Source organism: Passer montanus, unplaced genomic scaffold, assembly GCF_014805655.1.
Source record: "Passer montanus isolate IOZ18808 unplaced genomic scaffold, ASM1480565v1 scaffold28, whole genome shotgun sequence".
Classification (NCBI taxonomy): Eukaryota; Metazoa; Chordata; class Aves; order Passeriformes; family Passeridae; genus Passer; species Passer montanus.
In genome coordinates, this window is record NW_024367483.1 from 5,702,071 (window position 1) to 5,728,164 (window position 26,094).

General features: G+C 35.3%; 1 protein-coding gene across 6 annotated transcripts in view; it reads left to right on the forward strand.

Annotated features, from left to right (window-relative positions):
- GBE1 (1,4-alpha-glucan branching enzyme 1) overlaps positions 1–26,094 on the forward strand; it is a 137,585-nt gene that overhangs the window by 22,847 nt on the left and 88,644 nt on the right. For 5 of the 6 annotated variants that reach the window (XM_039713236.1, XM_039713235.1, XM_039713238.1 and 2 more), the window contains exons 2-3: positions 8,771–8,940; positions 16,517–16,629. In XM_039713236.1, coding sequence (XP_039569170.1) covers positions 8,771–8,940; positions 16,517–16,629 — 283 coding nt within the window. The remainder of the gene's footprint in view (positions 1–8,770; positions 8,941–16,516; positions 16,630–26,094) is intronic. The other variant, XM_039713240.1, reaches the window with a different exon arrangement.

The window sequence follows — 26,094 nt, forward strand, 5'->3', positions numbered from 1 at the left end:
TATATTGTTCTTGTAGGTTATCCGTGAATGTGATTAATGTCCGGTGTTACATTTTTTAGTGTGTTTCGGCAGTATGGAAACCTGAATGTTTAGCAAGAACACAATTTCAAATTAAAGCAATAAATCAGAGTTAGTGAAGTAAGGTGTACAGTGTGCCCCACTCCTCGACAGCCACTGAGAGAGAGCAGTGTCTTGTCCCTCTGCTTTTGGCAGCAAGAGCCTCTTTATCAGCTACTGTCGTTCCAGTCACGCTTGTGTTCACGTCTTTGCTACATGCTCTGCTGATTACCTTGGAAAAGGGCAATGCTGTAACTGTTCAACTGACCTTTCAGTTTATTTTCTCTTGTGTAATATGAAACATGAGCTAACGCAGCCTCAGTCTACTGATTTCAAGAAAATCTGTTGCTGTGTTTCTGCAGCTTTCTGCTCAGATGTGATGGGGTTTCTCTGTAGTTACATTAATTCCAGAAACTCCATCAACTTCAGATATCATCACAACAGTGAAACAAATTATTATGGCTAAAAGACGGGCTTTAGTGTACAACTCATGCATAATAAAGACTACTTAGCAGAGGAATCGTGGGACAATGACTCTGAAATGAAGAAATCCTATACCTAAATAAATGAAGTATGCTGCTGGTAAATTTGTCTCCTTACATGCAGAGAAAAAAATGTACAGAACTCTCATTATTTTGTAATTGCTGTCTTATTTAGACTGTGCCCTCATGATAGGGAAGCTGTCTTGAGTGCATTGGCAGATACAGAATATACATAGCTGTGCCATTCCAGAAGGTTGTAGCACAGCTTAGTATTTCTGTTTGCTGTGTAAGGTTTGGGGCTTTGTCTGTAGGTTGGTTTTTTTTTTATTTTGATTTGTTTTTGTTTCTTACTTTGTTTGTATTTTGTTTTCTTAGTTTGTTCCTTACCTTGAGGAGTGTGTGCTCTGTTTAATTTTTCAAAATTACTATATACCTTTTATTCCATTATAGAGTTAAAGTAAATGGCTTTCTTGTAGGAAGTGTTGATACGTGCACAGTTCTTTCTTATTTTCTCCTGTAATTGATGTCTCTAAGTAGTTTGCTGGTCTTCTGATGGAAAGAAAATGTCTCTTGGTCCTTCTAAACACTAGTAATTTGTTACACTTAACCTGTGAGGTGCATCCGTGTGTTTCTAATAAACTGAAGTGGGTGAGAGATGAACAGGAATGTGTATAAGAGAGCCACTAAATCTTGGCCAGGGTGAGGTGAGTGGGAGGGGGATTGTTTTTAGGACTGGGATTGGTTTAGATAAGCCAGTGGAGCAATTGTTAATAATTGATTGCATTAAGTTTGCATTTGGTATATTTTGTAATCTCTAATGCATTTGGTTCTGAATTAAGAACTGTGTGTGTTCATTCTGATGCTGATGGCAAAAACATTACAGCTGTCAAATGCTGCTAAAGCCACTAGGTTACCTTAATGGTTAAAGCAGGGAAGGTGCTGCTGGTCAGCAACAAATAATCTTCTTGCTAAAATACTGTGAAATTATATTTATTCCTATTAGACCTCACAGCTTATAGGTCTTTACATCTCTGCTAGAAATTGCTGATAGGATGTCAAGAAAACCTGTAGTTCCCCTTTTTCTACCTGTTTTTGGTTGTGCTTCTATGTACTAGACGTTTTATTAGGGCTTGACTTGCATGTCATTGCACTTTAAATTATTTTGCAATGAGGTGATGCTGAATCAGATGCCTTGTCTTATGCTGATGGTTTTCAACAGAAGAAGTGATCATGAATTATTTATCCCAAGCAAATATTTCTTAATTTTTGATGTTGCATTTAGTTTGGGATGTGCACTACATTAGTGTTCTATGCATAAATGCTTTACCTCAGCATTCTGAAATATCCAAAGAGAACTGGGAGTTATTAATTATCTGCCAAGTAGAGAAAATTTGGAAAGTTATTTTTCAAGCTTTTGCCTTTCCTTCTCACTCTTACAAGTTCTCTGCTAGATGGTCTTCTAGTAGCTAGTAAAAAAGCATGATTTTGATAGGAATTACAACGTAAATAGTTTAACTGTGTAAGTTCCTTATTGGAATAACTATGTCCTCAGTTTATTTAGGTAGCTGTTGATTTTATTACTCCTGAGAGAAACTTAATGCCATTGGCCAACCTGTGGAAGCCTTAGTTTTCAGCTAAAAGTGTGCTTCTGATGTTGGAGAGAGGCAAATTGCTTTGTAGTGAACAATTTTGCGGATGGAGCAATTAGATAAATCCGAATTCCCCAAATGTTCTATGGGGAAACTTCTTAAGATCATGATTTCAGCATCATGTAACAACTTTGCTTTTAACCTGCAGAAAAGCAAAATTAAGTGGTCATCTCCCAGATCTTTATAATCATCATCTATGGCTATATGTGCTTCTCAAGCATCTCTCTCAGAATTGTTCTAACACTTCAAAGGCTGTGTGAGTTGCATGTTGTTGATGGTCTGTAATCTATTTAAATGTATATTTAAAAAAATTTCCTGAATGGGACATGATTTGCTTGCAGAAAGTGCAAGTCAATCAACTACAACTATAAAATGGTAAAAGTTGAAAATGCAGTAAATCTGTTGATCTCAAGTGGCCATATCTACCCAAGATTTACTGTGCCTTTACTTCTTATTTTCCTGAAGTGTGGTTACTCTGTACTCTGAATGGCCAAATGAAAAGTGCATGATAGGGGGTGGAGAAAAGAATGAAGTAAAACCCAAGGCTCCTGTTTTGGTATATTTTCACTAGTGACAAATTAAGTTGAAGAAGCTGCCAGCAGGAATTTGCTTGTATTGCATCATTCTAGTTCAGAGTGGTCTGATGCCTTTGATTTGCTGGGCTGCAGAAATTTGCTTTAGGAAGAGCTTTCTCTCCTACCTCAGTCTTCCTGCAAGCCATTGCTTTCTAACCAGTTGAATCGTGAGAGATTAAGGGAATAACTGGCTACAGACTAAAGGGGAAGATGAGAATTGGGGCTTCACTGGTCTTAGCAGGGACTCTGCACTAGCTTTGGTGTCAGTGTAAGTCTTTGTAACTGCATCTTCAAAGTGATTGCAGAAATATTAGAAAGAGGCAATTTGTGAACAATCCCATAAAGCTATGGACTATTGTCCATGACACTGACATTAATTTAAATGTTTGTACTTGCTGGAAAATGGAGGATTTGGTTACAGAGAGTACCTCACTCAGTATTTTCTTTCATTTCCTGTTCCCTTTGGTATCTGCAGAATTGGGCTTTCCATATGGATACCAGATACCATTATCAAAGTCTCTCATACTTGCTTTCATCTTTTGAATAAATTAGCATTAATATTGGGCCAGTACTGTATAAATAAACTATGACCAAAAAGCTGATGTGGACAAAAAAATCTAAAAGATGAATAGCTACTAAAACCAGCATGATAAGCAGAAAAGGGGCTAAAATCATTAATTTCAATGTTGTCACCACAGGTCTTACAGTAAGCTGACTGACTGTTCTGTAAACTGCAATAACAGCTTTGCAAAAAAACCTATGAGAACGGGCATAACAATGTCTTGAAGTTTTGTAGCCATCTTGGTGTTCTGCACCAGCCTCTTTAAATGAGAGTACCTTGTATGCTGCCAAGTCCTTTTTTTGCTGTATTAGTTTCTGTTTAGATTCCTGTGATGCCTGAGAAACTAAAGCTAATCTGATTAAATTTAAGAGTTTAAAATACTACAATACCTCTTTGTTATTTTATGAGGTGGCCAGGAAAGAGTTAGTACCTCTTCTGCTTGGAAGAATAAAGTTGTGAAAGCTTTATGTGGTGCTCTAACTCAGTGCTTTGACTTACCATCAGACTGTTCAATAATCTGCCAAAAGACTTATTTCAATAAAGCAGTTGACTTTGGGGAGGAAGGAGAAGCTTAGCTTTATTTTTCTTATGCTTCATATTGAGGCTAACAATTTTAACTTATACTTGAGACTTTTTTAATGGGTTCAATACTTTTATTAACTCAGTGGTTATTGGAACTGCAGGACTAGGGTGTTCGTATATCAAAGTTACAAAATAAATAGAACGTGTTTTCGTATAAGGCTGTATAGTTTACCATTGAACTGAGAACACTTTACTTCTACTGCATAAGTTTTAGCTGTAGAGGTATCCGTAGGACAAAATATTTGAGAGTGTTTTAGTGATAGAAGTGTGGGGAGTAACTGCTTACCTGACGTGTCAATTCTTGAAGTGGTTGCTGATGTAATATTGTCTTTGTGTTCACTTTGAAGGGTTTTGGGTTTTTGGTTTTTTGGGTTTTTTTTTTTTTTTTGGCAGGATATCCCTTTACTGGATAGCCATTATAGTAATTCATGTTTGATGTTTTAATCCTGCTTCTATGGAAAGTCAGCCAATTCCTACACTTCTATTGTAAGGCTTTAAACAAAGCTGCATATAAAGCATGGGCTTTAAAGCAATGCTGTGTTACAAATTATGAATGTAACAATAGGAAAAGACTGTTGTGACTGTGTTTTAGGTGATGTTTACGATTACCAGTGTTTCACACTGAAATAATGATGGGGAGGGCAAAAATGTTGGTGTAAAAGCATTTGGTAATAGAGTAGTACTTTGTTTCAATCTAGGTAGTAGCTGTTCTTGGGCTAGTACTAAGACTGAAAATCTTTTCTGCGAATCTGAAGGCAGCAATTTCAGTTTTAGGAAGCATTGATATATTAACAGAGGCTAGATTAATGAATATGGGACTTGAAAAACCTGCTTTTTCATAAAAATGCCAGGAGCACAACATAAGCAGCCCCCCTTCTGCTGCCTGCAATTGTCAGATTTGTGTTGTTGTAGTAAATTACTTCACATGGAACTTCTTTCAGTCACTTCAGATGCTCTGTTCAGAAGTTCTGTGAATCCTCTTGTTGCTCTCTTTATGTTTACTTTGTCCCAAAGGTAATGGTTGTACTTTTCAAGTCAGTTGGGTACAGTTTTTACTTTTTAATCCTCACCAGTGTCATTAATGCTGAGAAATTGCAAAATCTCAAGAGACACTGCAGTCTCTTAGAACTTGAAAAGCATGAAGGTAGATGTCAGTCTTTTGTTGTTGACTTATAGCTCTAGATGCTGAGGTTGACTGTTCCCATGTCCAGAATGTTGAGATTCTCACTTATGAAATGCATTCAGAGTCTGTCATATAAGTATATATATGCATAGCTGAACATGACATAACTTTCAGTGTGGAAGAAATCACAAAATGTAGTCTTAATCAAGTGTTTATCTCTGGTTTTAGGACTTGTATGCTATTATTAAACAATATAAATATTAGCAATTGGTTGAACAAAAAAAAAATCCCTGTCATTTGCTCTGTGTCACTTTGGAAGATAAAAAAGTGTTTAACAAGCCTTAGTAATGTAGAAATGAAAGCTGAAATACCATGAAAGCAAAACCTTAGAGTTCCCTAAATCTAGACATGAGCATGGTCTTTCCTTCCAAGGAGCAACAGGCTACAGCTGCTGCTTTACAAGGCCTTTCTGCTGTTTTACAAGGCCTTCTGTGACAAGTAATGTTGTTCTGTGTCCAGATGTATTTCATGTCCTGAGATGAGTGCAATACTTTGTAGCAAAAGTAATTGATCCATTTCAGGAGTTGGTGAGTTTTTTTGTGAGTTTTGAGCAAACTACAGTTCCTTAATGGATAATCTTAGGAGGTGGTTAAAAAGAATAAATTCTTCCTAGATTATAATTTTGGATCAATTACAGAAAACACTAGTTGTTGCAAAAATCTTTGTCCACAATGCGATGCAGCAATTATAACTGAATTAACTGAGTCTATTAAAAGCAGCATGCTTCTGTACAAATACAAGAAGCATTCTTACTCAGTGTACATGATGCTGTGTTTCTTGTTCCAAGTCTGTCCTGTATAAAAAGTCATTATTGTAAAAATGTTACACATCCTTGCTCAACAATTCTAATATGTTCCCTTTCTTGCCTACCCTTCCTCTTCCCCAAAAAATAATTTATTGAGCGTGTAATCTTGCTCACCACTCTGCAAAGTGAGCTAAAAAGTAGTCTTTTTTCACAATGATACTTATGATCATTTCATATATTGAATGCCATGGTCTCTTTGTGTCATGCTTTGCTTAAACTCTGAATTTACTGAAAGGCAAAAATTGAAGCAGTGGGTGTTCTTAGCACTTTTATGACAAGAATCAAGAGTTTACAATGTCTGTATTACTGATTTTTTCACAAAGATACGGAATCACATATTTGCTTTCTGAAAGTCCATTTTCATCCATCGCACATTCAAATCCTGAGTTTGTTAGATGTTTATTTCTTCTGAAGGAGATGAATGGGTTTGATTCCTAGGAAGAGATCATGTTGAGGAAGAGGAGTAGGCCACTGGCATGTGTTGCACCTCTAGGTGATGTGACGTGAATTGTAGCCTTTTCCTTTTCTGCACTGAGACTTTCAGTCCTTTATGGCCTGCTGGTTTCATTTCCGTCTTCTGCAGCTTTCAAGGGTTTGTGACTGACTTTTGTTTAAAAATGAAGCTTGCCTCTCCTTTCACTTTGTGCTGGATATGGGAAATACCACATCCAACTAATCATGTTCTTAAAGCTGTGACAATGTATTTGTGATAAGAGTGGGGAGGAAAAGAATAATTTTGGTTCGATAATATATTTCAAAACCACATCTTCTCTTTTACCTGTATCAAGCTCATTGCTTCAGTTAGCTCTTCTCTGAAGTTAGAGCAGCTACCTAAAGTAAAACAGATCCTGCTTCAGCTACGGTGGAACAAGGTGGAATCAATACATGTGACAGGCAGCAATTTTGAAACAGCTTTGACAGGCAGAGAAACAGGGATTTGCAGATAATACTCCAAATATGCTTCTTATTATGTACTTTTTTCCTTAACCAATTAAATATATATATACACAAAACATATATCTATATGTATATTACTATACTTCTTGTATCATACAATATTTTAAAGAATGACTTAAATTTCAAAACTATAGTGATTGTTTTATTTTTTCCCTGAGGAGAACCCTTCAAAAATAGAGTGATTTGAATTTACCAGATGATATAGGTAAAATTTTGAGGGTATTTGTGACTTGCTCTGGGTTTCTGTATTTAAGCTTTATATACATCTTTGATTGCACCTATTTAAAATGTAAGTTGATGAACTGAGTTTGTGTGTGTATATATATATATATATATTTAAGCTTTATATACATCTTTGGTTGCACCTATTTAAAATGTAAGTTGATCAACTGAGTTTGTGTGTATATATATATATATATATATAATATGCTTAGAGTTGGAAATCTGACAAAATATTTTTCCTCAAGGACATAAATGAAATTGATTATCAGAGCAGTAGTAGCTAATAATGCACTTCTGAGGATTATACCCATGAGCAAATTTTGAAAGAATAATGCAGGTGGATGGGCAAAAATAGTTCTGAGTGTATTTGCTACAGTGTTTCCTGGAGGCATTTTCAAATAATTCTCCCTTTAAAGATTATCATCAGTCTTAATAATAAAAACTCACTGGGAGATTACCCTTAATAGTAGTCATAGTACTGTAAATTAATACAGGTAATGCTGTTTACCTTAACTAGTAATTAGACATTTCAATATGCTAATTTGAACTAATTAAGGGCCAAAAAATATCAAAACTTTGCAACAAATCAGAGTCCTGACACTGCTAACAGACTTACTTGTCTTTAAACACCAAGGTGTTATTCCTTAGTGCTGGTTTAGTGTTTATATTTCCTCTTGCAAAATGTAGGAAATGTAATAAGGCTGATGAGTTTGGTTTTGCTGGGGTTCTCACTGGTTTTTATACACTTCAGAGGACTCTTTACTGTTTATGAAAAAACATTTCTAATTTACCTCAGGAGTGTCTTACTGAAAACAAACAAACAACAAAAACCTGCACAGGTAACATTAATTAAATGCTCAAATGCAGCTTTTAGCTGTGCTTCTGCCCAAAATAGCTCATAATTTAGGGGTCAAAGTTGACTATCTTGTTTATATTGTACCCCTGGTGTTACCATCAATTCCAGAAACTTACTTGGAGAAAGCATAGCAAAATACGTCAAAAAAACTCTAAGCTGTTGCAGGCAAAGGTTTATGCTAGAGGTTTAGGACATTTAAATTTCTACTGGTGTAAGTAGGGTATGGTCCAAATAATTACTTTTATGAAGCTGTATTTTTTTTCCAAATTGTTGCAGTGTCAGGGACTGACTTGCAAAGTCTTGCTGATTGTCTCTGTAAAGAGGTTGCCTAATAATCCCCTTTCTGCAAGGACCAGATGGCTTTGTCCATGCTGACATGCTGTACTGCAAACTTTTCAATGGCCTGAGATTGTCTGTCTATTAAAACTGGCTGTGAGAGATGTGGCAGGCCTATCCAGCTCTCCCTAGGAGGGTTGTGTCTGATATTAATAAGATGGAAGGAAAAGTGCTAGGCTGTTCAGAGTGTGAAGTTCTCCTGTTGTGTAGTAATACTGGGATTTCTTGGCTGCCAGTCAGGAATTGTAGTTTTAGACTGAAAGTGCAAAATGTTCCTGTAAAGTAGAGAAAGCAGTGACAAACATGAAGTTTGTAATTTTAAACTGTGTAACAACCATGGAAAAGTTGCATGGTTTGTATTAGATTTTTTTCCTCTTCCAGTAGGGAGCAGTGAATCTTGTGTCAGTGTGTTTAATTTATTTTTTTTTTAGGTTTTTGCGGTAGTTAATAGAAGAGAGATGCTAGCTAATCTTTCTAAAAAATGTTCTCTGTTTTCATTGCAAGGTATTCTCTATTTTATAACCACTTGAAGAACATTGAGGAAAGTGAAGGTGGCCTTGATAAATTTACGAAAAGTTACAAAACCTTCGGAGTTAACCAACTTCCAGATGGTGGAATATACTGCAAAGAGTGGGCACCGGGAGCAGAAGCAGTGTTCCTTGCAGGTGACTTCAGTAAGTATTCTTAGGAAAATTTCTTTTCCACTGCACAATGTTTTACATCAATATTCTCTTCTTTTAAAGAAAATTTTGTCACAATGGTGAAATTCTGATAGTAAAAAGTATGTGACATGGCTTAAATGAATAATATTTTTCTCTGTGTTCCAGTAGCTTATGAAGATGTGTTTCTGTTGCATGGTCAGTGTTAAGCGTTTTTTTAATACCCCAAAGGCAGTGACTCATATCACACTGGATCACACTGCAACTCGAGGCTGTATCTAAACTTCCTGAAATTCCTTTTAAAGCTTTATAACTAGACTTTTATAAAACTATATGCAGAGAAGCAAAAATAACAGTGAAATTATTTTCTTCATCTTATTTTACTGATCAAGCAACAGTGTTGTCTAAGGACCAAGACCCTTGAGAATCCCCACCCATCCTGAGAGTTTAAACAAAAGTTCTGCTGGAAAATTGTAGCCTAAAATCAAACTAAATATTGCTGAAAGAGTATCCACTCTGTGTTTGTGAGGGCAGAAGAAGAAAAGGTGTTAGCAGAATGGGAAGGTGCCAGTATTATGTAGAAGAATTGCATTGCTTGCTCTGAAAACCAGGAAGACTATTCCCTTTGAATTTGAAACAAAATTATAAGTTTGTTTCTTATTTGAAGGCTAGGTACACTTAAATTATGTTCTAAAGCTTGTAGATGAAAGTGACATTCATCATTGCCCTTCAGTCCTCAATACTTGCTGTCCTTTTTGTTTAGGGTTTTGGAGGGCTCTGTTCTGTTTTTCCCTTTCACCTCTACTCTCTCTTCAGTTAGGTCTGCCAAAGTACTAGGTCTTGCATTGCTGGTTCTTACTGAACAGGGACTTTCTGTGAAATTATTTTGTTCATTTAGCTGCATTTCAGAAGCACGCAGTTTTATTTATCTGACTTTGATTTTGCAAAAATATTGATCTAGGGAGTGTTCAGTATATTTATATTGCAAAGAAACTATATGAAAAAAAGTTCTTTCAAGCAGTTAACTACTTCTGCTTAAACACAAAGCTGAATGTTGGCCATTCCTTACCTCTGTCTGAGGAAACTATGAAAAGGAAAATCTCTTTATTTTAGGCAGGTTTTTATTTAAAAAAAAAATCCTGGTTTTGATGCAGAAGTTGAACAGAAAAGTTATTGCAACATTGTTTTCACCAATGATCCTGTTTGATAGGACTAGCATAGTGAATGATAAAGTAGCTTTTCTTAAAGTGCTGCTTGTCATTTTATTGGAATAGACATTGATAAATAGGTTCGTGTAGTTCTTGCATTTTAATATTGAAATTGGATATGTCCTCTAACACTGAATAATGAGTTCACCTACTAGATAGATAATAGTGATTTCGGGTATCAATATAGACTGCAAGGCAGATAGATCAGGTTATTTTCATAGGTCAGTTTTATGTGTATAAACAGGCAGAAAATTCTCCTCCTTATCTCTCTTCTACTTGCTGCAACCCCATCCATTGCTCAAGGTTTTCATGGGATGAGTGCAGGTTAAATGTCTCAACTCAGCTAAAGACTTGAGTGCATTTGTTTTAAATATGTATTTTAAGACATGTTAATATTAAAACCAGATATTTAATAATAAGTTAAATATTTTGAAAAGAGGCTATAGCTTGTAAATTGTCTTATCAGGCTGGGGAGGAAATATATGTATATCAGAATAGGGTAGCTAAACACTGGAATAGTTTTCTAAACTCTACTTCATTTGAAATATTTGATGTAATACATCATATGAAGCAGAAATTTAGGGGGTAATATCTTAGAGTAGTTGTATCCAGGCACTAATTAAATGAAGAAATACAATGAATTTCTTTTAATTTTTAATGTGGGGAAACTGTGTTTCTACTATGTATCAGTCAGTCATAGTAAAGTATTCATTCCCAAAGGGGACAATAGTGTACTTGGAAAGACTGGAGCCATGGAAGATTGTCATTCAATTCATATGATCTTGAATAATACTCACATGAGAAATTGGATTTCAAAACCCGAAGATTTAGAGTTAGATTGCTACAGATATGTTTAATTAAAACTGAATCCCTTTAACCTTTCTTTAAGTTTTCAAGCAGGTTAAAGTCTCAGACTAAATTTATGATTATATTGTGTTTAAATTGGATATTGAGATTGCTTTTAATAAGATTTTTTTTAATAAAACTTTTTTATAAAAAGAGCCATAGCGTAACCACATCAGGGAAGTTGGAAATCTTAGACAAATAAATATTGAACTTAGATGACAGAAGCTCTTTAGGATTTAAACTGAAATATGGTGGTATATAATATAAAAAACTGAATTCATGCTTATTGTTTTGGAGATGAATAGCAGTGTTTTACTTAATAATATGGTATTTTCTGAGAATATCTTAATGTTTGATGTAAAGACACAAAGTATTAGTCTCTGCTGTTTCATCTTAAGTTTTTTGAGGATCAAAAACTAGTAAAAATAAAATTGCAAGTATAGCTTGTGTACAGAGACCTTGAACTTTTTTTTTCCAAATTTATAATTAAGCTTATAGTTGATAATCTTTGTTACAAATTGTATGTAAGATAAACATGAATAATTTACTTTTGTAATTATATACATGTGAAGCCTTAGTCCTGTACATGTACAGATTTTTCTGAGTGACTTCTATGCCTTATAACAATTAAAAAAAACTTTGCTATTAAGGTATTTTGACACAAATAATGGAATTTTTATATCTTATTCTGAGAAAATTGTAATGAATGGGATAGCTCTAATTCATAGAAAAATTCTTAATATCAGTGTGCATTTTGGAAAAAAAAAGCTAGAAACTAGAAAAAGCACACAAATCTGTAAGTGGATTGGAGAATTAAAAATATGAATTCAGGAAAATCCCAATGCTTTCAGAGCTTTTTTTCTCTCTTTAAAACTCTATAATTGGACAGAAAAAGTATTGTATCTGTTAGTGTTCTAGTACAAAGCTTTATATAAGAAGTATTAAATGAGCATCTAAAAACATTAAATTTAAATTTGTCAATTAGTACTTTCAGCATGTCAGTAAATCAAGTGTATGAGACAATTACTCAGCCAAATTTCCAACACTGGAGGCTCTCTCAACATTATAGCTCTTTCAAAAGCTCTCAGTGATAACACTAAATATTTCATTTGTGTGCCCTATTGCTGAGGAACCCAGTGGCTGCTGTCAATTTATTGCTGCTTTAAATTTGGCTATTTCAAAATAAGTCACTGAACTGTGAGTTTTGAGAGCAACCCACCTAATTTATTTGGGAATTGGAACACTCACATTTGTATTTGGTCATGCAGAGGCTCAGTGGGTTCTCTGTAAACAATTTGTTAGTTTTAAAAAGAAAGCTACTGGTTTTAAAAAGTTTGAGAGTAAGTATGCATGTATTAATTTGAAAGTCAGCATTTGCTATAATACATTCTTATATTTGTGCTTTCTGGTCTTTTAGTTGTCTTCCCTTTCCTCCTTTCCAGCTCACATTGATCTAAAATGTTGATCAGTCTAGAATATCTGGTTTGGTTTTTGCTTCCTTTTCCTTGCACTAGTTGGGAAGACTTCTGCTGTCGTTGGAGGGTGGAGGGAGGGTAGGATAGTTGTTTCTGGGAGGATATTTGTCTATTATTTAAACTCTGACATGGTCCCTTCAGAGTGAAAAGAGAGTACCTTAAGGCACTGTACTTCATAATTTTGGTATCTGACAGCTGACTAAAAACTTCATGTATCAGAATGTTTTGGGATTTTTTTATTTCAGATTTTTAATTAAGTGGATTCTAGGTACTGTCATTATATCATGCTGAATTTCTTACTGCTTCCTTTCAAGATTTTTTAGAGAAAAATATCTACATTTGATGAGTAAAGTCAGTGTTATATTTTTGTGGGCGCAGATGATGAAAAGCAGCAGACTGTAATATAAGGTGTCACTAATATACAGGGAAACATCCTATCTGAGAAGTAATGACACCTGTTTTTGTGTCAGTGTTTGAGCTATTTGCCTGATTTCCAACAGCTAAACCATTAATGTAATCTGCTATAAAAATGAATAATGTGAGGAGAGGAAGACCTAATTGGCCAATGTGTAGAACAGAACAGTGTCCTTGGAGAATCTCCAGTTATGTTCTGATTTCATATTCTAATAAAGTGGGATACAGGTATGTTGTCGGGATACTGGGATTTTGATGTTCTTTCCCTTGTCTGAACTCCTGCTTGTCTGATAAACTTTCTTCAAGGGTGCTGTGTATTTGCTGAACTCTATTCTCTTTAGGTGTCTTTAGTTGATCAGAAAGTATGTGGAAATACAGTTGCTATAAGAGATTTGATTTCACTTGAGAATTAAGCTTTAGTTCATAAAGTTTTTTGACTTCTGAAAGAAACAAAACAGCTACAGTTATTGTATTGGACAAAGTAAATTATTTGAGTAATATATGAGAACAGCTCCTTTCCTCTGTGACAAGTGTTAATTTCTTGTATGAAACTCCCAAGTTCAGGCATGAGCCTCAGAGGTGCATGCTATATCCTTGTCAATGTGAAAACAAAATCAGGAGATTGAACAAGAAGTCACTCAAATTGTCATTTAGCTGGAAATATGCATTTAAATTGATTTTCTGTCACAAATGGTAGAAACCAAACCTTTATAGCTTTGAATTCTGTTCTACATTAAAGCTCAGTTCATGATTCTTTGGCATGCTAAGTGTGTAGTTTTGGGCAAGAAGTTCCCTTGTGCCTCCTGTTGCTGAGGTAGGATGTAGTGTTTTAATAATTGGTTGGGATTGGAAGATCCAATCACAGAGATGAGACAAATCAAAGTATCAGGCTACCAAAGATGTCTCCTGTGTTGGATTAAGCAATAGCTGTGGCTTGAACTCTTGTACAGAAGCTTTTGCCTTTGTGTATGGCTTATGAGTATTCTGTGATGGTGTCCTTTTTCCCCAATACCTGTTCAATCTGATTATTTGAACTTCTGCTGGTAATCCCCTCAGCCTTTTCCTATTTGTAGTTGGCAGAATCTTTGAAGTCTCTGTTCTCAAACTAGGATATTTCTTTTGACTTTTTGTTTTTCATCTTCATAGTAGTCTGCTAATCACTTGTTGGTTAGTTGAGTTTGTTTTTTTCTCTCTTTCCTTAGGCATTTTGGGGTAAGTTTTGCTGAAAAATCAGAAAACCAAGCAGTAAAACTGAGATAAACATGAGCCACTCTCTCTTTGAAAGGAATATTCAGTTTTCAGGGTGTTCTATGTTCTTTATGCCTCTGGCATTAATACAAAGCAGTGTTTTCTGTTATAATCTTTCTAAGTGAGCTCCTCTCCAGGGGTAATTAGTAAACAGTGGATTTAAGTAGGACCATCTGGGGAAGATGGGTATTGCTTTTCATTTATTTTTAAATCATGAGCCACAGGCTTGCAGTCATGGACTGTGGCTGGGAACAGGAGGGATTAACAGGAGCATCTGGCATTGCTGGCAGGTGAAGGGGAAAGTTCAGGCAACTTTGGCAGAATTATCAAATCTGTCTGTGGAGAGCAGAAATATTTAAATAGGTAGAGCTGTAACAATTCTCTCTCTGAAGGAGGGAAGATGTGGTTTTAGTAGCGGTTATGAGAATCTTTTTTTTTTCAATATTGTAAGAGTGCAGTGGTTTTGGTGGATATGATTAACTCCATGCAGGTTCCCCTGGGTGAGTTTTATGAAAACTAGGCCTAAGAATTTTTTACTGTAATTTTTAATATTACTCAATATTCATCACCTGGCATATGTGGTTCAGTTTGTGCATTGAATCAAAAGGTGTAGCTCTGTTGGAAAGAGTTTCATGAGAAGCCATGAAGATGGTGGGATATCTGGGAGGAGAAGAAGATGGAAAGAATTTAGAGTAAGTCCCCCAAGTTGGGTCTTGACTATCATAAATCCTAACCTGTTTTTAAGGCAACATTCTTGCAACTTTTTAACATCTTTCTTCTGTTTTCTCATTTTTGCCTTTGGAATGTTTATTTGAGACAGTCTAGCTGTTTATAATTTAAAAAAACCCAACTTTTTAAAAGTTTTCTACATCTTTTTTACTGTGCCCTGAAATAAAAAATACATCTATATTTTACTGTATAAACACTATAGTTTGCAGTTTAGACATTTTATTAAGGAGTATTGCTTAATTGTCAAGGTGTTTTTTGTTTGATGTTAGTCCTAGTAAATATTAGTAGTATTTGTTATTTTTCTTGATTGAAACTTCAGTGTAAAGCCAAGGGGAAGGAATCATTTAAATCTTACTAATATGTAAGTTCTTCTGCTGTTAAGTAATAGTTTACTAAATACTTTCTTCTCTTCTAATATATGAAATTTAGCTCCATTATCCAAATACTTTAAACATGATAAAACTATCATCTAAATAGAATACTGAATTAAGTACATTTCTGTTTTACTCTCCACTTTAAAATGAGTAGGTACCAGAATATTTGTCTGGCATGCTAATTTTTGTCACATTGTGTGGCCTTGTTTTATTTGTGTCTTTCAGTGTTCTTTAAAGATTGGCAGTTCTTGGGTTTAAACAGCTGTGCAAATGCAACCAATAACTTTGAAAGCAGTCTGGTCTTTTTCTGAAATGCAACACATCCATACATTGCCAGGAAGGATTATCCTTTTGTTGCACAGCAGATAATATTTGTGATTATTGATATTTAGAAAGATACATATGCTGATGGATAGACCTTCTTCATTTCCCTACCTCCCCTGCTGTGATTTCCATGGTAGCAAAAGTGATGATCCTGCTTCAGTTTAACTGTCCATTTTTTATTGAAATACTTTTAAACTGACATATCTAGTACCAATGTTGTTTTATACAACTCTGAGTTAATATTCTTAATCTGAAGTCTGCTTTTTCTTCTTTCAGTGATGTGTAGAGTTTTGGTTTGTTGTTGTTTTGTTTTTGTTTTTTCTTATTACAAGTGGCCATGGCATGCAAATAGATGAGTGTGAAGGAAGATTAACATGTGTTGCTTTAATATCTTGTAATTCAGTTTTCTGTGTTGAGTGGTTCCTATTTAGTTTGAGTCTATTGCCTTGAACTATGTGAAGTAGACATTTCAAGGCGAAAAGAAAAAAGAAATTTTCAAATTTGTCCTTTTACTTCCTTGTAGAAATGGAGTCTAGAAATGACTCCATTGCTGAAATGTGTCAGTTCAGAAGTGATATCTTCACTCCATTCAGAGGAGTTAACCTTCAATGTGCTTACAAACACTCCAGACCCCCTTGGCAGGTGTCTGTTCTGTTCAGTTGGACAGGCCATAATGACCATCCCTGCACATCTCTAGTGCTCAGTAAATCCAAAGAGGACAAAGAATCTTGAATTATGGGATTTCAGCTTGCTTCAGTTATTTTTTTTTAATGACAGAGGAATCTTCCTGCAGACTTAAAACTGTGGCATTTTGTTTTACCCCTTTTGAATGTTTGTGCAGTATCAGGCATATAAGTATTTGTGTCTGCTCTCACTGGAATTTATTCTAAGAAAGATGGAACTCAGTTACACTTTTGAATTGTAATTGGATTCATTTTAAGATGAACACTTAGTATTGTTTCTTATTTTGCAGATGGCTGGAATCCATCTTCTCATCCCTATAAGAAGTTGGAATATGGGAAGTGGGAGTTGTTTATTCCACCTGAAAATGGCCGTTCTCCTGTGCCCCATGGGTCAAAGCTAAAGGTGTTGGTTCTAGACTTACTCTAACTCTTGTAATCCTTCTTGCTCATTTACTGTCCATTTTGTTTTCTTGTAAGTAACTTTATCATCTTCTGATTGTTCTGAGAAGCAGAAACAGTTTATCTAGTTGAGCAAAGTGACCTAAAGGAGTGAAATGTTAAGCATCACCAAGAGAGATTTTGGGAACAGTCATATGTGTAGTTGAAATGTAGTTGTAGAGTATTGCACCATGTCATAAGACACCAAGAGAGATTTTGGGAACAGTTATATGTGGCTGAAATGTAGTTGTAGAGTATTGCACCATGTCATAAGAGGAAAACAGTTTTCAAATTGATAATTGAAAAATAAGTCATATATAGGTAAAATCTTTCTGTATTTGCTGCAACTACCTGTTATTAAGATCCTATTAAAATCTCAATACTTGGTAATTTTTGCAATGCTTTTAACTATGGCTTTTTAGGTGATTTTTTGTTGTTTTAATAGTACATGCAGGTTTGTTAAATTTACCTTTTAGGAATTCACAGTACTGAGTGAAAGCTTAAGTGAAACTGAACACAGTTGTATTTCAAGAGCATCCATGAGCTTAAAATGTTTTTTTTTCCGAAATTAATGGAAAATTTCTTGAGCTGTCAAATGCCACAGTTGTGTGCTTAGTGCAAATACACCTAATAACAACTAACTCACAGCAGAGTTGATGATTTCTAGGTGAATATTGATTTAAATCAGAGATGTGCTTTGTTGCACTCAGAGCTTGAGTTTCAGAGATACTGGGTGCTAATAGAGGGCAGTAGTAAGTAGTAAAGGAAAAAAATGTACTGAAATTGCCGATAGACTATGAAAATTATGAGCCTGGAAGTATTTGTATAATACTACTGCATTTTCAGAGGTCCCATCAACAGAACTAGAATGCTGTAAAAAGAAAAATCCTTATTTTCCTGCTGAAAATCTGCTTAGGCAAACAAGAAATCTGTTAAAACAAAGATATGTGTAAAATGCTCTGGAAATGCTTACTCAGTGTGTGTGCTAATCTCTATGCTTTTTGTTATGCCTTATGAAATAATCCCAGTAATAAATAAGGATAAATTGAAGTTTAGGAATAGTCATTCAAGGACGAGAAAGCTGTTTTTATTTTACAGAGTAGGAAAGAAAATACTTGTCTGCAACTTAGAAATTCAGTGATTATGCAGCAAATTATGAGAGGATAGAATGGCTATTTAGTATTTTCCATGGTTTTGAGATGCAAGTAGGTTAGATTTTTTGATTGTTGCAGAACTTACCTACTTTGTTTTATCTGCAAAACTCTTATCTACTCTAGAATATTCTATGCTTTTTGTAAAGATTAGAGGTGCGAACAATGATGAGTGTTGATAATTATTAACACAATAGCAAAAAAAGCATAGAATCTTAAATGCTTTTGGAGCAATATAAGATTTTTTTTTTCCTCTTAGGTAATCACTGGTCATATCTCCTTATTTTGAAGTAAGGTCTTGATAATATTTTCTTCCTCTTCAGCATTTTCTTTGACATATAAACTCCATAAAGCAAGGATTGCATTATACATAATTTGTATATATGTGGAATTGCCATGGATTGCACTTGGTACTGATGTACTTTCAAGATGAATTGCTGTACTTCTGTAGTTGCTCTGAATTTTCTGAAAAACCACATTCTACTCTGCCAGTGGGTATCTTTTGAATTTTTGTTTTTAGGCTTTTTCTACCCTGTCACTTTAATTGTGCTTTCTGTGGTCAATTTTAGACAAAGTTACATGGCTGTCACTGACACTCACAGCACATTATTGTCCAACAGGCTTTTGAAGCAATACTGCCTGTGAAACAAATTTTCTTTGGAGTATATTCCTTAAAAAAGGACCAAATATTTAGGAACTTGATTCATGAGTGTATGTAGTTATAATTGATGGCTCCATCCATATGGAGCTACTCCCTGCCTCATCTGTAGCTTTGCTGATAATATTTCATGACACTTTGTTTTTGTTCTGTGGTGCCTTCAGGACTGAATCCAACACTTCTCTGTGTGTACTTGTAATGCAGTCAGATGAGGGGACTAACAGAAAAAACCTAAAAAGTCTGTAGTTAAGGTAGTTCAAAGATGTTTTATCACAAAAGCTTTTGGAGTATTCCCATGGTAGACATGTACCTTATCCTCACGCTACAGCTGATCTTACCCTCTCCCATTCTCCTAATGGGTGCAGAAAGCTTCTGCTTTTCTGTAAGTTGTCCTTGAGCTATGTGGTTCAAACATTTATGATTGTTCATAAATGTCTGTATTTTGTGTGTTAGAGCACAGTTTTGCTGTTGTTTATTCATGTAGAAGCTGAGAAAATTGATTGTTTGCAGACAGAAACTGCTATGCAGATTGCAGAGGTAATATTGAAATACACAGGCACTGGTGTCTACACTAGACTAGGCAACAGGCATCTTTCTAGTAGTGGAAGTATTTCCCATTTTTCTTTACTAAAGAAGTCTAAGGGAATCACAGCTTTACAAGTTTCTTTTACCAGCATGATTCTTAAATACTTAAGTTAAAATAGTTAACTTCAGATATTATTGTGGTGATTAATCTGTTAGGGGAAGAAATGTCTCTTCCAGAAGGTCCTTTTCTTTAGCTTCTGTCTACTCTGTTTTGATCTTCAGTTCCACACAGGCGAATGCCAAGTTCTGAAATGGTAACAAGGTCATTTCTTTTAAATAAGTAATATCTAAGCCAGAATGGGAAATGGATGGAGTGTAGTCGGTGACACTAATTTAGATCAGGTCACAAAATATTTTTGTGGGAAAATAAATGAGGAGCAGAGGTCAAACGTTTGCCTGTTTTCAAACAGTAGCAGGCTGTCTACTGTAGCTCTTCAGGCAGTCTTCTCATAAGTAAATACAAACATTGCAGAAAATGAGTAATTAAAAATCTGCTGTAAATCTTCTGACACTTTTCTGTGTGAAGAGATGGGTGCTTATGATAGTTGAGTGACTCCTTTGTGAATTTTGACATCTATCTTGTTCAAAATAAGGTTACCTGCTAGAAAAGGGTATCTTTTTTCTTTCACTTGTGGATCAATTGGGAACTTAGACTGAGTTAAGTGGACAAATATTGTTGCTATTATGGTAGGGTAGTGCTGGCTTTTTAAGCTTCTGACAGATGTCACAAGTGAGCAAAGATTTAAACCCAAAGCCAAATGTTACCCTTTAATAAAAGAGGGCTTTTTACCTCTCATTATTTCTAATGAGGTAGTTTGAAAGATGTTTTCCTTAAACATCAGCATGTTTGTTATTCTACAGAGGTAGCAGTTGGGGTGCAAGTACTTACTTTTTGTGGTGGAAAATGACTGGGTTTTTTTCCTTAATTTTTGATATTCTTAATTAAATTTTAGAGGACACAGCGAGCTTTTAAAAAAAAATATCATAGATAAACTTCTATAGCAAGTCTCATTATGTGTGGTTGTATTAATGCAGGAGTTTAATCAGTGTTACACTTTGTCCTTTTACTGTTTATTTATTAATGATTTTTCCAACTGTGTAAATATACCTATAAATTAAGTTTTCCATGTGGTTGGCAACATAATTTTGAAATAGTGTCAGTGGAGTTTAGGGATAGTATTGGTTAAAATTGAGACTGGAAATTATTTTCAACTAGGTTTAAATTTTTAAAGGATGCAATTTGCCAAATTCATGGTCAAATTCTGAAATATCTTCACACATATGAATAAGAATATCTTCACACATGAATAAGAATAAATGGCAAGATCAGTACTTGAAAAATATTGGCAATTATAGTAGAGCTACCTGCTGCCCTGTACCATTAACTAGGAAAATAATCTCTATAGTAGAACCACTAAATTTTCTTTTCTAGCTGGAGAGGATATATTTAAATATATCAAATAAATATATAAAATTAAAAAATCAACTTTGTAATAATGACAATAGGTATGTAATTTCTGAAATTACTACCAGAACAATAATTTTTTAGACTAATAAACTCATCTGACACTTTAGCTGACAATGTGCTGGGTAGGTGCATGAATCTATATATGCAACTAAATATCACTTTAATATTCATGAAATGTATTTCATGTATTTTTCCTGGAAAGAACACCTCAGAAACTGGTAGAAACTTTTTAAAAGCTCTGCATTCCATTATTTGTTACGTCTGTATCCTTTTCTTTTTCACGTGTCTCTGTGTGTGTATATATATTCTATATATCTAAATGGTGATGTTTATATTTTGAGGGAGTATCTTGTACTGTAATGAAGTGATTAAATTTGGTAACTTGTACACTTGTTAACACGGTATTTTTCTACTGATACTGTTGCATGTTTGAGTGGTTTCAGTGATTGCTGAACAGGAGTTGTAGGTGCCAAGGCCAGTACAAGATCAAGGCAGGCATGAACAACACAGTTCTTTCATCAGTTTGTACAAAATGCTTATAAGTTCACTATGATTGGTTTTAATAGTTTTCCAGTCCAAATGTATTATGTTTTTTAATACTCAAGTGTACAAAGGAAAGAGCTACATTGACACACAGCATTAACAGTTTATTAAAAATGATTGAAAGTATCTAAAGTACACTTGTATTCCTGAGGTGCTGGGTAGAGGAAAGCTAGTTGTGAAGAATAGTTTCAAAAGTTAATCCTTACAGTTTTACCACTTTATCCTATACTTCCTAGTAGATCTGCATGTTCTGTGTTAAACTTGTACCCCTTGAAAAGGAATCAAATATGGTGAGGAGGTAGGTTAATCTGTGTCAGGGAACCACTGCTAGTAAAATTCATCAAGTGTAATTACTGTCACCAATGAAATAGATGGTGCTGCAGCTGACCCTGCTGATCAGGAGGTGCAGCAGCATAATACCAGACTGGTGTGGAGTTCAGGTCTCATGCACTTCCAGCAGTCTGCAGTCAAAAACGTGTTTATAATGAGAATGTGAAATTTCAGGAAATCTATTAATCATGGCAGGCTGGTGGCTAGGATTCTAGGGACAGAAATGTTAAAGATGTGGTGGACTTTCAGGGTTGTAAGATGTAAATAGAAACACAGAATACCTGGTTGGAAGGGGCCTCAAGAATCTTCTGGTCCAGTCATTCTTGACAAGAGCATGGCCTGGTCACAATGGCCCAGCACCCTGTCTAGCTAGATCTTAAGTGTCCAACGTTGGAGAAGACAACACGTTCCTGGGGAAATTGTTGTCATTATGAGATAGGTTATGTGCAGTCAGATGGCTTTTACAAAGGGAGTCTTGGATATCCTGAGCAGAGGTACTCACTTGGTTTCAGTGGAAACCTTCCTGAAGAAATGTTTGCTATTTTCTTTCATGTACATGTAGAAACACTTCTAATTATTTTGGTTTTTACGTTAGCCTGGGGGAAGAGGGAATATCCTTGCTCAGTGTGCCAAGTTCTGTGTCACTTGAATGTCATGTCTTAATTAGTCAGTAGGATACCAAAAAAAACCCCAAGAAAACCAACCAACCAAACAAAACACAACCCAAAACACAATCACCAGGTTTTCAAATTTGAAAAGTGAATGAAACAAGTGTTCTGCAGCATCATGGTACATAGTCTGTGTGGAAGAAGAAACAGACTTATACTCCTGAGATTTTGAAGTTACTAAACTTAAATAATGTACCATATACATTTATATATATACTGTATATATGTATATTTTGTACATATACTGGATATAAGTAATGCTGATGACAATTAGAACATTAATTCTGTGGCAGTACCCTTCATGTTTCACCATGTGATTGTGAGCCATGGACCCTTCAGCAAGTTGTTGTAGACTTCTTTGGGTTACAGATGAGGTTTGCCATCAGGAGGAGTTGTTATCTCTTTGGGAGGTAAATGGTCTCTTGGCGTTGCCTGTTTGGATTTAGTAAACAAAGTGCAACTCCTCATGGAGTCACAGGAGAGGTTGTAGCACCAATGAGCTGTTGTAATGCAGTGGACTGTTGTTCTTTGGAGCCTTTGTTGCAGGCTGAGTTCAGTCCTTCAGAATATTCTTGTTCATTTATTTTGGCAAGCTTAGTTGTCCTGTGACGTGAAGATTGCACAATTCTCCGGTTAGAGGTTTTGCTATTTAAAAATACTTTAAGATATTTTACTTTTAGTTTATCCACACAGAAGACTTAATTGTTTCAATTACTATTAAGTGAAAATTTAAGTAAAATGTGGTGGTTGTTTTTTTTTTTTTCCTTGAGGAAAAGAGGGAGGCATCTTAAAGAAGAAGAGGTCTTGAAAAAGATTTTGAGAGTCCATATTAAAAATACATAAGCATGGCTGTGATTCTCATGGGAATTGTTTTTGTTTGGAGGGTAGGATCACTTTCTAGGGAATGCTCCTGACATTCTCTGCAGTGTGGCACAGCCACCCAATTGCAAAGTGCATTCTGCAGCAATTGTCCTTGATACAAATGCTTTGTAGTTCAGGATAAGTAATACTTAATGCTTGGGTGCCTGTATTACATACTTCATCAGCTTTTCTACTTGACATGGCTTGAAACAACTGTAAGAAGTTACACTTACTGTATGTGTAATGTGCTTTTTCTTTATGGTTGCTTTTCGAACCATGCTCTTTGTACCCAAGCCTCTTAAGTAAGAGACTAGTAGAATACATACAGGAATGCTTCTATATTATGCATACAAATTTTTATAGTCTTTAAGCTTCATCACTGTTCTTCTAGTAACTTGTTTCTGATTGAGTCATAGGGAGGGAAAATATTTTTTCAACTGTATATTCTAGAGATTCCAGTTTACCTTTGATTTTTTTTTTTGTTAAAAGGTTTTCAAAATCAGGATTCTAGACTGAAAGAAGAATTTTAATGCTTTCCTTCAGCACAGATGTGTGTTTTCCCTTTGTGAGAATAAGCTGGCTGTCCCTCATACCCAATAATTCTGCCCCTTTGTAGCTAACAGTTACAAATCCATGTACTTGGGTGATTAAGGAAGTATTTTCTATACACTTGACTGTTAAAATCAATTGGGAAAGTTTATGTGTGATGTTGCTTTCATTTTTAACAACTCTCCTAAGGTTTCCTGAATTCTGACAGTTTGATTTTCCTATGGTATTTTTAACTGCATAGATAGCTTTTAATACTGGGTTACTGGTTCCATCTTTTGAATTACTTTTTTATTCAAATAGATAATACAGTGTTTTTTGTATTTTTTTGTTACTACAGTTTCTCTTAGTTTTCTAAGAGAAGCACAAAAATAGAAAAAGGAGCAAAAGCTTTCCTTTTTAACCTGATCTAGTAAACTAGCTAAAGATGTCAGAAGTTCTGCAGTGCAATTGAAATACTTAAATCACAAATGGAGCTGCATCTCCCTCTTTTGGAAAATCAAGGCATGACTTCGTGACTTGGCTTAGATTATAGGCTTTTGCCTCTTTCGTATCTTGATTGTATTTTAGTCTTACTTTATTTTCTTTCATTGAGGGAGAAGGAAGGGGAAAAAAGGGGGAATTGTGAACAAACATTTAATATCCATAAGTTTAGATTGCAATAGCTGATGTTGTGGTATATTTACAGAGCAAATAAATCTCTCCAATGATTTTTGAATGGCACAGATTTGTCTGCAGAAATTTGTTAAACATGTAAACCACCTAAAAAGTACTATTATGTCTGATAACTAAAGAATATTTGATATTAATGCTTGTCCCTTTAGCAGATTTCTTTTTCAGAAAATAGTTAGGAAGAAAAAGAGCAAACCAGACAACTGGTTTGTATCGTCTGACTCAGTTTTGATAGTAATCATAAATTGATCAGGAAAATAAAAGCTTGGGGGAAGGAATAATGTGACTAATGTTCTATTACTTTTTCTTACCAGTGTAACCAATTTGTAATTTAGGAAGGAGAACAGCCTGGAAGAAGCAACATGCTGTCCATTCTTTCCAAAATTTCATTTCAAGGTTTATGATCAATTCACTGTAAGGAAATAACTTCAGTCTGCAAGCATCTTGACAGATAGATTCCATTTCTTGGTTATTTGGAGCAGTATGAATAGAGTATGGTAGAGTTTTTCAGGGGAAGTTGAGTTCTGGAAGATCTCCCTTTTTCCGTACTCCTTGCCCTTCCAGTTTGGGTGAAGGTTCATTTGGGAAGATACTCTTGAGTTGGGGAAGCTGAAGTGTTGAAGAGCTTGTGATCAATTCATTTCCTTGCTGCCTCTCCTGAGCTTTGTTACAGGGCTGTGCAGGAGCAGGAAGAGCGAGACGCTAGTGCAGAAGCTGTGTTTCCTTCTTTTCTTGCTTTCTATTTCTGAGGCTATTAAAGAGAAACATTTATCTGGCCTCTAAAAATCTGTCAGGTAAAGTGAGACAGTTATGGAATAATGCTCTTTACCATGCTGTTCGATCCCAAATTTTTATCAGGCTTTTGTATTTTTATCTAAAGCTGCTTTAAAGTGGACTTTCTGACAAGAAACTCTAGGTTCCAGTCCTGGGCTCTGCAGCAGGTTGCACTGTGTTATTAGGAAGTGTTCTGCTTTGGTCCTATGCGTTAAGAACCAAACATACTGAAGTATTGCCTCTAAATTCCAGTGCTTCTCTCACAAACCAGTGTTGACCTGTAGAAAGAGAGGAGTTGCTCTCTGTTTTCCTCTGTGATTGTGAGGGAGTGATGTGATTTTATTTTCTATTGTAAATGGCCTCAGTTTACACTGCCTAATGGCAGGAGCTCATCAGAATCACATGTTCTATCCTGGGTGCTAAAATCAGGATTGATTCTTTTTGAGGATGAATAGGACGGGCGGGGGTGTACAGGGAGAGGTGCTTTCCGCTGATGGTGGGAGTGGGTCTCTTCTCCAAGGTAACAATTGGCAAACAGGACTTTTCCTCCAGTTGTGCTGGAAGAGGTGTAAATTGGATATTAGGAAAGAGTGGTCAAGCATTTGAACAGGGAAGGCATGGACTTGCTGTCCTCAGAAGTTTTAGAAAACACGTGGATATGGCACTCAGGCCATGGTTTAGTGGTGAGCACGGTGCTGGGAGCTGTGGGTTCCATGGTCTCTTCCAACCTAAACAGCTCCAGGATTCTGTTTCTGGAGCAACTTGAGGGTATTGAGAAAAGGATGAACAATTGAAGGTAAAAGAGAAAAACAGTGTTGTATTGGTGTCTTGAATGCAGGACCTGTGTTTGAAACTGAACAGCATTAATGAAATAAAATCTAACACCAGGTTTTCTTCTAGCACCAATGTATCCAAAGTATATTGGGTCAGATTCTTTTGTATTCTTGGAAATTTGTAGTGTTTTTTCTTGGTTACCCTCTTTATCTACAGCAAAAGTAAAAATGTAAACTTTTATACTCTACAGAGCACATTATGCTAAAAAAACCTTGGTATTCCAGCAGTTGTTTTCAATTTTCATGTACTTTTAGAACAACTGAGGGAGGAAAATATCTTGATGCTAAATGTCTAATAAATTTCTTGTAGTAGAGAAATCTTATGTTATCACAGCATCCAA